The sequence below is a fragment of the Ixodes scapularis genome, unplaced genomic scaffold, assembly GCF_016920785.2.
Source record: "Ixodes scapularis isolate PalLabHiFi unplaced genomic scaffold, ASM1692078v2 PGA_scaffold1__304_contigs__length_218370807, whole genome shotgun sequence".
Classification (NCBI taxonomy): Eukaryota; Metazoa; Arthropoda; class Arachnida; order Ixodida; family Ixodidae; genus Ixodes; species Ixodes scapularis.
In genome coordinates this window covers 167194622-167205481 of record NW_024609846.1, presented here as the reverse complement: position 1 = coordinate 167205481, position 10860 = coordinate 167194622, and the positions used below count along the sequence as shown (strand labels likewise).

The window sequence follows — 10860 nt, the reverse complement described above, 5'->3', positions numbered from 1 at the left end:
GTACGTAGAGCCAGGAGGGTTTTCGAAAGCAAAAGTACAAGACGGCGAGAATGAAAATCTTTGAAGCGCGGCCGATATGGTCGTGTGCAATCGGTTGACCAATTACAATTAGGCGAGCCGCGCTCAAACGTCAAATGCAATTAAGTAGGTTGATAATAAGCCAGCACTGACCAGTGATGAGGAGCTGTTGTGCACGGTATTGTGTAAATCGTCTAAGGACGAAAAAAAGACGTACCTTCTCCCCATCTTCCGTCGCTAGTGGACGCTGGATTAAGCTCGTTCCTAAACCGCGAGGGGAAAAGACGCTGATCCAGAGGCACGAACAGCTTCACGCACATTGCACTCGCTGAACACATACACACGGCGTCGGTTCTTGGTCGGTATCCAAGCGTGCGAAGGCACAGAGACACGGCACTTCGGCGTGCCAAGGAAGCTTTGAACATGCCGCCAGCCCTTCCTTTCGACGCGTTGTGCCTTTTTCCTGCGACAGTGCACTTTCGTAAAATTTTCCACGTGTTCACAACGGCAAGTCTCAACAATACACAGAGTCTTCAAAAAACTTCTTCGGCGAATGACGACGAACGAGTAGAAAACGTGTCTACAGCACGCTGGAAAACCGCAGCAAAGGCTAGCAGAAACGGCAAATCGTATCCCAAGCGAGTGAAGTCCGGTGGCTTCACTTGCGCTGCAGCGAACAAGCGGGGAAGCGCGATCCAGCAATTGTCATGGAGATCAGTGGTTTTACTCGAACGTAGCAGACGACGGCGTGCGTTTCCGACGAGGTGGACGCCTGGAGGCGCTGCCGCCTCCTGCCTCTTTAAAAATAATTTCTCCAAAATAACGAATAGCACTGTTCCAATTTCTTGATATGTTGAACAGATTGGGTCGGTTAACCTTTCGGCCATTTCAGAAAATGCAAGCACCGCTGCCCATATGGCTTTTTTTTTTTTTTTTTGAAGAAAGTGACATATTCACCAATCAATTAAAAACGGTCCGAATAATCTTTTACAATTGTAATGCAACCTAGTCGAGTATACGATTTATAAAAATAATTAAAAAAAAGGCTTCTTAGTTAAATTTTAATTTTAAGTTGACTAAAAAAATTAAGAAATCTTAAAAATTTGCTTAGGAGTGCCTGCCTGGACCCAAAATGGCTGCGTAAGGCGTTTTACTTCCAAGGTGAGATAGAATATATTAGTGACCGATTGCATGCAAACTTAAAATTATGTGGTAAAAATAGCTTTTTTTTTCGAAAATGATTTTAAGTACAGGAGGTTTTCTCGGATTCCCCGCACTTTGGAGCATGACGTCAGCAAAAACAAACATAATTCAGCCCTCAAACTTAGCCGTCCTTACTTTCAGACGTCTTTATTAATACATTTTTTAAACATATCCAAAATATGACGAAAATTTCCGTCTCCTTTGGCATGGATTAACCCCTCACTCAAAATTCGTACAAAAGCAGCCGCTTCGGTGGCTGGAACGACTAGGCCATCCTGTCGACATCAGTCTCGCCGTAGCTTTGCTCGTCCCGAGACGAACCACGTCACGATTGCGTTGGATGTCACGTGGTCTTCGCTGGCTGTTCTCAGAGCGCTAGCCAGAGTGGGCTGTTTACAACGAAAACAGACACCAGGCTCAAAATGCAAACGAGCGATTGTCATTCATGGATATTGTGGATCATATTCAACCTATTTTTGAACACGACGGGTATATTTAAAATATCGTTGAAGTATCCCTTTAATATCGGAATTATCAACGCAAATTAAAGATATAAAACATGTTTTTAGCACGTAACAGTGCGTCTAAATAGCGCAAGAAAAATAAAATTTCGTGACGATGTAAAGTCGTAGTAATTCGGTTGCTGCGTGTGAACGCGAGGCCAGTGTAGCTCGTGTTGCGACGTCAGGTTGCTGGGCGAAATTGCCCCGTCTAAAGCAGACCTCAAAACGCGCTTTTTTTTTTTTTTTTTTGATATTTAGGGTATCTTAAGTTACCAGGTTCTATATAAAATCAATCTATTTGCAACAGTTTGACGCTTCTCATACCATTTACCTTAGCATACTGGATGTGGGCCAAGACTACTCTCACATGTTGGGCAACAAGATAGAACAGGGTCAATGGGTAGAACATCACATAGCTAAACTAGGAAAAAGCAACCCAAGGGGAATTAAAAGTAGCTTCCAAAAGGTGAAACCAAGAAACCCTGGCAGGTTGGCGGCTGATGGAGATGTTGGTTTTATTGAGGGGGCCTCTAGTCAAACAAGCCAAAGCCCATGTCGTCTCCGGACTCCTCGGATTCTTCTTTCTTCTCCTCCTTCTTGGCTGCTTCTGGAATGCCACAACAAATTCGAAATTACCACTGAACTGTCTAAGGCAAGGGCAGCCTCTCGCTGCCCAACAAAGTTGTGATGCAGGGTGCCCTCCACACTGAAGGCTAAATATTCCAAATAACTTGACCATCAACCACAATGGTGAACCACTGCAGAAGCTAACCACTTAGTTCAGGAAAACAAGACTCATTAGGAGCTTAAATTGACATCCTGTAATTAGTGACATCACCGACAGAACTATGGTTATCTCGAAAGTTGCTTTCAGGGCATCGCAACACGAGGCAATAAGAGAGGAGTAAAGTAAGAGAAGATTTAATAGAAAGTTTCCTCCACTGCCTTGGTGTCCCCAAACAGCCAGACCATTTCAGGTTTTCTTATTGACAAATACTCAGAAAGGAGTTTGGAAGGCATTTTTTAGGAGTGACTGAGGACGGTCAAGCAGGATGCTCCATTTTTAGCATCATGCAGTCAATACACCCCAACTTTCAGCTGTACACGAAAGGAAAGCGCACTGTAGCGGACTTTATCGTTTATCCACATTTTGCCAATATTAATTTGATACCACACATATCTAGCCACTTTTTCTGCACCATCTATGCATTGGTTTCTAAAAAAAAAAAAAAAAAGATTTTTAATGCTTGGAGAGAGCACTTTCCCCTGTGCAATAAAGGGTTTGTTCAAAGACGCACTCCCCAGTTAAAGGACCTCGCAATTAAATGCCTCCTAAAAAAAAAAAAAAAAAAAAATTTTTTTTTAATCAGTTTGGTTGGGACACGAGTGTCAAAAAATAAATTTACGCAACTTTTTTCCCCCTTTAAAGCAATATTGACGGCGAGATTTATATGAAATTCTGGGCGCAAAGCCCATGACGTCACGGAATGGTCATTCGCTCAATGACACATACAGCGTTGTGTATGTGTCCTGCTTCTCGTCCCTCGTCGTTTCCACTAACCTTTTAGACATGGTAATAGACCATTTGCCCAAGCATCAAGGAGAATGCAGGGATTGGTGTTCCACGCATCTCACGCCTTCCCCAAATAAGATTCTAAGTAAATAACCAAAATAAAGCGATGACTAACGCACGTGCAACATGCCGTTAGTCTTAGGTATTTGCTTTAGAAAAGTTACTACTGCTGAGGCCAGCATGTGCGACACATGGAACACCGATGCCTGCATTCTCCTTGATGCTTGGGTAATATAGCAATAGGTCTATTCACACTTTCCACATCAACGTGAAGGCGAAGCTGATCCGCCCCTCCTCAATGCCGAGAAACCAAGTGGAAAGGAGGGGACTAACGACTAAATCGTCAATATTGCTCTAAACTTTATTTATTTGCGTAAAATTCCACAGATCTCTATAAAGAGTTGTTACTATAGCCACTGACAGAATGAGAATAGATGGCATGCTCCATGCCCTTCGCCATGCTTTGGCACCATGCACGCTCGAGGTGCACTAATGTTGAAGCGTTGTCTTAGGCAGCTCACACTGGAGGAGGGACAAGTCACTCCCTTCCCTTCTCAGCGACTAAAAAAACCAACACTGGATACGCTACAGTCCACTCCTCAGCAGCTGGAGCAGTATTGGAATGTAATGAAACGACATCGCTCTTGTCCAGCTCCCCCCCCCCCCCCCCCCCCCCCCCCTTCTGCTACCCGGGCGAGGCGACGACTTAAAAATGATGTGCGTTTCTAGAGTTTCTTTAAAGTTGTGTTTTGGTAATGTGGACAAAAGTTCTCTTATAAAGAAAAAAGATCACTGTAGCTTTTGGGTCAGAGTACACAAAGAACTTCACTATTGTTTGTTATCGGTTGCCCTCCAAGAAGGATTTAACTCGGGGCGCAGAGTTTCATCTCTATGCGTCGCAGCCGCAGATGACAGACCTGAAGAATGTTTATAGGTTATGGGTATGCACTGTGCATAATTGACGCTTCACTAGCCACCTAGGAGAACGCAAGGCTATGGCAGACCTGAAGCATTCTTCTTTCAGAACGGTTATGACAACGAAAATGCCACTATAGTCACGGAATAATTATACTTGATTTATTAGTAACATGGTGAAACAGTTTTCGATACTGTCACACCTAGAATGCAAAATGCCACTAATGCTTACATGTTAAGTTCGTGCTGAGGAACGCAGAAGACCGGTGTCCTAACAATGAAATGAATAGGAGTGCCCCCAAAGTCTAAAACTGAAATAAGCTTTTTGTGCATTTTTTTTTTTTCGTCTCTGAGCCTGAGTAGCTTTTCTGTGCTCCACACTGCTGTTGCACACAGGTGTGGGCTGTTTCATTGATCACTATGACAATGGACTTCTTCCAAAACCGAAGCGCCCCATCGCGGCAAAATACCACGCAGTGCACTCTGGGAACTAGTTGGCCACTCAGTTTCGGTTTCGACTGAGCAGCTTCCTCTCATGCTATCACGCCGTGACTGAACGCGCTGCTTGCGTTTTCGATTATTTGACTTTTCACGAACATACAATACGCTCATTCTCGAGTGATACAAAAAGAAGACCGGGGCACTTTCCTTGGTTCCCGAAACACCGGATATTGTGCGTGCGTATGCGAACGTAGTAAGTCGTGGCTTAGTCACCTCACCCCACGAGTGTATCTTTGAGCTCAATGTCAGTAATCCCGTCTAGTACCAGTGAACTACAACTGAAATTTGTTCGTCTGGAGCCTTACACGCATATTGTTTGCCAAACGTCTGCTTCTTGTTACTTCATTGGGCTAAAAGCAAACCGTATCCTCACAGGGTATCAAAGTTGAGGCCAGCGTTTACGCATGAACTTTTAAGGAAACGCAATAAATTCGACCTCACTACTGCACAAAAACTACTATGATGTCTTCCTCGTGTCATCATATATCTTCCACTCAAATTTTATGCTGATAGAAGATTAACTTTTCGCAAACGCTGAGATCGGCTAGCTACGACGGAGGCCCTAACAAGCGTCCCCTACTCCTCGCTAAGCCTTTTTGGACGAGTTTTTACTGACGCCCGAGATCTGTGCCGGGAACGGTGTGTCTGAAATTATCTCGGCATACTCAGGCAGGAAGAAAGCAAACACATAACAAATCTTATGGCCATTAGCAACCGTCAAATGCGCTTTGAATTCGTTCGAGCACTTGTGCGAAGAATGTCGCACCGTGCGCCGGACGGGCATGAACCCCAAGGCGGTGCGCATAGGGGTTCATGCCCGTCTGACACACTTTCGGCGAACAGTGCGACATTCTTCACACAAGTGCTCGACTTTTGCATTCTGAAAACGGTCTGTATGCGCGAATTTGTCTATATGATTGCAGGATAACTTTATGCGCGCATACGCAATGTTGAATATTAGTGGAATGCAAGCGGGTGGGGACTTCACTTCGTGCAGTGCTGCAGGTCAGTACAGATAAGAGATAAGTGTGTTAAAATTGAGCTTTTCAATGGCACCTCCGAGTTTTACCTCGCATACTCGGGAACATTAAGAAAAACAGTAATTGCAAAAAGTAATATTTCGTCTATGGACGCACGAAGCAAACAAACTTCCTGATCAACAACACTAATGTAAAGGCGCGAGCTCGATGTATGCATACTTATTGTTTGCTACAGCTTGTTGATTCGTACACAAGTAAGATCCCCGAGCACCGAGCTTCGCAGCGTCGAGACTCCCAGCACTGGCTCGTCCACATACCTCGATTGGAACGCTAACAGGAAGGCTCAAGTAGAAAAATACAACAAGCATGTGTTAAGATAAGCTATACGTCTCGGGATTATGCTAAAGCTTCGAGGTATGACCATTTAGGTTAGTTTAGAGACCACAAATGACGCTCTCGGGACCAGAAAACAATCTCTTGTCGACGTGTCGATCGAAACCGAAACCATGCCACCCTCCTCCCTGGCCAACTAGTTCCCAGAGTGCAACGCGCGCCGTGTTGCATGCAGGGCTTTATGGAAGTAGTCTATTTGGTACACCACGCATCCTCGCTTGGTTGCTACAGCGAGTGTGGCCACCGGAAGTTCCGTATCGGCCATCTGTAAGGTACCAGAGTCGACCTTTAGGAGCGTTGCAGAGGCTGGGCGTCTGCGTGCTGAAAGACTTTTTCTCTTCGTTCGCCGCCATTCGTTACGCAAGTTTTTTAAACCCTTGTGTAAACGGTCGTAGTGGCCTTTGAGAACATGCAGACGTTTTGACGAAAGTGCAGCACCAGTTTTGCGGCGTCATCAAAGCACATACCTCGACATGCCGAAGTGCCAAGTCTCTGCTTTAACACATTTGGATACCGATCAAGAATCAACGCGTTTACCCCCTCCCCCTCCCCGGGAAAGTTTCGAAGGTGTGTCGCGCAGAGATCTTGATCGTCTAGCTGTTCCGGTGAGCTGCACTGATCAGCGTGTGCTATTATGCGCCATTAACGATGTTCTAAATCCACTCGAATGGATCAAAATTACATCGCTCGAAAAGGGAGCAATGCACTGAAGCGTGGGCTACAAACCACACCACCGCTTTTGAAGAAGTGTTTGGGGGATATGGGGGGATAGAGAAAAATAGATTTCCATTCACTTCTACTCAATCGACTGCTAGAAATGTCTGGAAGGCAAAAATACAATCGCCGCCGTGGCGTCGGCATGGAAACAAGCTCGTTTTTGGCCCGCGTTTGCTGCAAGTTACAAATACAGTCGCAAGTGTAAAGTAAAACACTGGTGCAGCGGCACATAAACCTTGTCCCACAACACATCTTAAAAATCATCCACACGGCATTGATTATAAATTGGTACCCCAGCGTGCGAAGGCAGATGCAGCACTTCAATGTGCCAAGGCATGTTCTGTGATCACGCCACGAGACTTACGATTGACGGGTTGTGCTTTTTTCCTGCACTTTCATAGAAGATATAGACGTCTTCTCAAAGGCAACTACAATCGTTTACACAAGGTTCTAAAAAGCTTCTTCAGCGAAATGTGCCGTCAGCATGCTGCCACCCAGCCTCAGAAACACTCCAACCGGTTCACCTCCTGGCGGCACAAATGGCTGTACGGCGGGCGCAATCATGGAGCGGAGAAGCGCGATCCATTAATTGTAACGAGCTTGTTGGGCCGTCCCATGAATTTAGTTTGTAATAATTGTGGCTCACGCTGCCCATTCGTAATTCGTGCTCATATTGTAACCATATAGCTGGAAGTGCATGGCCCCGCACTCAACGGTTTTGGGCTGTCATGCTACTGTACACTTAATCTGCCCAGTAACACTGACTGAGCTAACTCTGAGAACCCCCTGTACTTAAAAAATCATTACGATCAGACACACAAACGAAGTTGGCGATGGGGGCTGCTTTGACAGAAAGCCACGGCCCTACCACCGGGGAAAAAATCTTTCTACACTCCCACACACTGAAGTAGACAAGGCATTTCGTAAAACCAGAAATTGAACTTCGAGATACATAACCTGCTCATTAGCGTTTCTAGCTCAATCACATTACGGAGCATGCTAACTGAACCCTGACTGTTCCAAGGTTTCCGTGACAATTTCAGGTGAAATTCCCTAACCGCGGCAGAGGCGGTTAAATATATGACCATTGCAACACAAGGCATTGAGCACTTTGAGCATCATTTTGCACATTGAGCATCACTTGCATATTCCGAAATATTCGGGTTCGCCCAGTCCAGATTGAACGAGAACTTTTTTTGCCGCTAACGTCGTCACTGAAGAGGCCACTTCCGAAAACACGACACTCAACCACATACGTCAATAACCGAGTGGGAGCAAGGCACACGGCCGCCAGGCGCACACTTTCGGATTAATGTTTGGATTGGATTGGGGTCTGCGGTTTGAAGCTCTAACTGGATCAAGCCTAGTGTCGTACCCTCATTCCAATCTAAGGCTTGGACTGGATTTGTCGGCTGCTCTTTTTGTATTGGGTAGCACACTCTACATCAGGTGAGCAGAGCCCGTGCCCTGCTCTAAGCAGAATTTATTGCCCATTTTTCTGCCCCCAAGTCCTCAAGTCTTTGCTTAGGGCACTCGATGGCGTCTCTGGCTCATTTTAACTGACTGGGCTCGCTTTCTGACAATATCTAAGATTTTCCCTGGCAATTAAAATTTCCATGACAATTCCCGGTTTACCCGGTCGCTAGACACCCTGCCAACAGTGTGAAAAGTGTTTGTTGCCTGCTCAACGAACAGAAGGTATGATGTCCAACACCTGCACTCATCCATGTTTTAGTATTTTGCTGTATGGCACCAACTCTTCCCTTCAAACAACATATCACTAAGCCAAAGTCTTTAAAACCAACCAGTGCTTCCAACTCTGAGACCTGCCCCCAGGGTCCAAATTCTCGAGCTGTGGCACGAAATAAACCTACTAAAAGCACACAAAACGCTGAATTGGCATCCTAATCTTTCCTCCGGGTGGGATAAGTTTGTTTCGCTCCCTGGGGCTTAACACTCGATGGGCGATCGCCACACACGTTCACTGACCTGTACGGGACCCGTTCACTTGCGTTCCATATGTCAAACTTTCGAAGGGTGGCTAATGCTTAACATAAGAAAAGTGAGCGTACCTTTGGGCGCAGCGGCAGCACCGCCAGCGGCCGGAGATGCAGCAGCAGGAGCAGCACCGCCTCCACTGGACGGCATAGACGCCAGCTTTTCCTTGCCTGCGCAGCAAGGCAAGGATACTCAGCGATCGCCGTTGCCTTTGCGTATGAGCGCAGCCCCAGCATCAAGTCGACACTCACCCTTGGCGATGACGTCTTCGACAGACTTCCCCTTGAGTTCGCTGATCACCTTTTTGACGCGCTCGGCATCGCTTTCGATGCCGACGCTGCCGAGTATCTTTTCGACGTCGGCAGCCGATGGGTCCTTGTTTCCGCCCATCGCGGCCAGGAGATAAGCGGCGACGTAACGCATCTGAAAGAATTATAACAATTACAAAAAAAACGCTGAAATTGCGAGCTCGTTCCGGGAATCGCGGCTTTGAACGAACACGCTGCAATCAATCGGCTGACCGCAGCGTACATGAAAACGGTTACTGAAACCACTGATTACCACAACACAATATCGCCGAGTTAGAACAATCAGGCTTGACTGTTTAATTAAAAAAAAAAAAAATCGAAATGCAACTTTACGAATTGGTTGTCGAGAACATTGACGGCCGGTGGCACACGTGTTACCTTTAGGCCTACAGTGCCGAAGCTTTTCTGGGTAAAAATTGTTTTATTGACGGCGATCGCCAGAAGCTTCAGGCATGTATGAATGTCCGTCGTACTTCAGACAGCCACTGAGGATCATTTAAAAATGTCAGACGACAATACGTCAAAAGGTACTTACTTTTTTAAGTCGCGAGGACACGAAACGTCTTCAACACCGCAGCAAAAATGAGGGAAAGAAACTTGCTCACCACGCGGCGCTTGAGCAGCCCTTTGTATTCTCGACTCAGGCGGCTAAACTTTCTTTCAACGAGAGTACACATCGCCAGAATCCTCGCCAGGTGGCTGTGAAACTGAAACCGAAACTCACTATACTTGAAAGTCCCCGTGCGTAACGGATGCTGTGTATGAAACGCGATTGCGGTTTATCCAGCTTCACTTCGTTTTATATTCATTTTCATCCAGCAATATAAGATATAACACATGAATAGTACATGTTTGGCGCCTGCGCTCACGAGCGCAAATAAATACCCCCCCCCCCCCCCCCCAAAAAAAAAAGAACAAAAAAAAAAAAAAAACACGAAACGTTACTGATGAGCATTTTAATAACTATATGCTGCTGACTAATTCGGGATTCTTTGCGATAACAAAATATCGGCTACAATGTTCGACATCTTGTAGACCCTAAAATGGAAAACGATATAAAAAAAGAAAAACGGACGAACACAACAAAATCTCACTGCTTACAATGTTCCTCGAATTTATTACAGATTTATTACAAAAAAAAAAAAAAAAAAATCCGTAAAAGATGCTTTAATACGGTTTGTGCAGTAGAGTTATATGGCCAGGGGGACATTATGTGGGTGGCTAATCTTTGCGATAAGTCGGTTAATTAATTAAAATTCATTATTCAACTTTTTAATTAGTGAAGATGGACATTAGGTTCCAATTAGAAAATTACTGAGCGTCATCGAAAACCACTAAATCAACTCTTTTTAGAACGACTTGAAGCTCGTGGGAAACTTTGGGGCCTACCATATTACCACTCATGCAGCAGGAATAAAGCTAGCAGTGGCGGAACGCGGGTGATTTTATCATCGCGTTCCGCCACCGCTAGCCTTGCGTACGAGTGGTAACTCTGGTGTGCCCCCCAGTGTCCCATGAGCTTCAAGTCGATCTGAAAAGAGTTGATTTAGTGGTTTTCGATGACGCTCAGTAAGTTTCTAATTTTTCACTAATTAAAAAGTTAATTGACGAATTTAACCCTTTACCGCATGACTTTTTTTACGACGACGAGAAAAATATATTTCATGCAGCTGGGGAATATAAAAACATAACTTAAAATATTTTTCAAAAATTATAATAAACATGCGAGATTTTTTATAAAATTAGGTTTG

General features: G+C 45.2%; 1 protein-coding gene across 1 annotated transcript; it reads right to left on the bottom strand.

Annotated features, from left to right (window-relative positions):
* Positions 1–2214: 2214 nt before the first annotated feature.
* Positions 2215–9754, bottom strand: LOC8035832 (60S acidic ribosomal protein P2). The gene is made up of 4 exons (XM_029990518.3): positions 9645–9754; positions 9053–9224; positions 8876–8971; positions 2215–2331 (listed from the first exon to the last, which is right to left on the bottom strand). The coding sequence occupies exons 2-4, from the start codon at positions 9222–9224 to the stop codon at positions 2255–2257; spliced, it is 345 nt and encodes a 114-aa protein (XP_029846378.2). The 5' UTR covers positions 9645–9754; the 3' UTR covers positions 2215–2254.
* Between the last annotated feature and the right edge of the window lie 1106 nt (positions 9755–10860).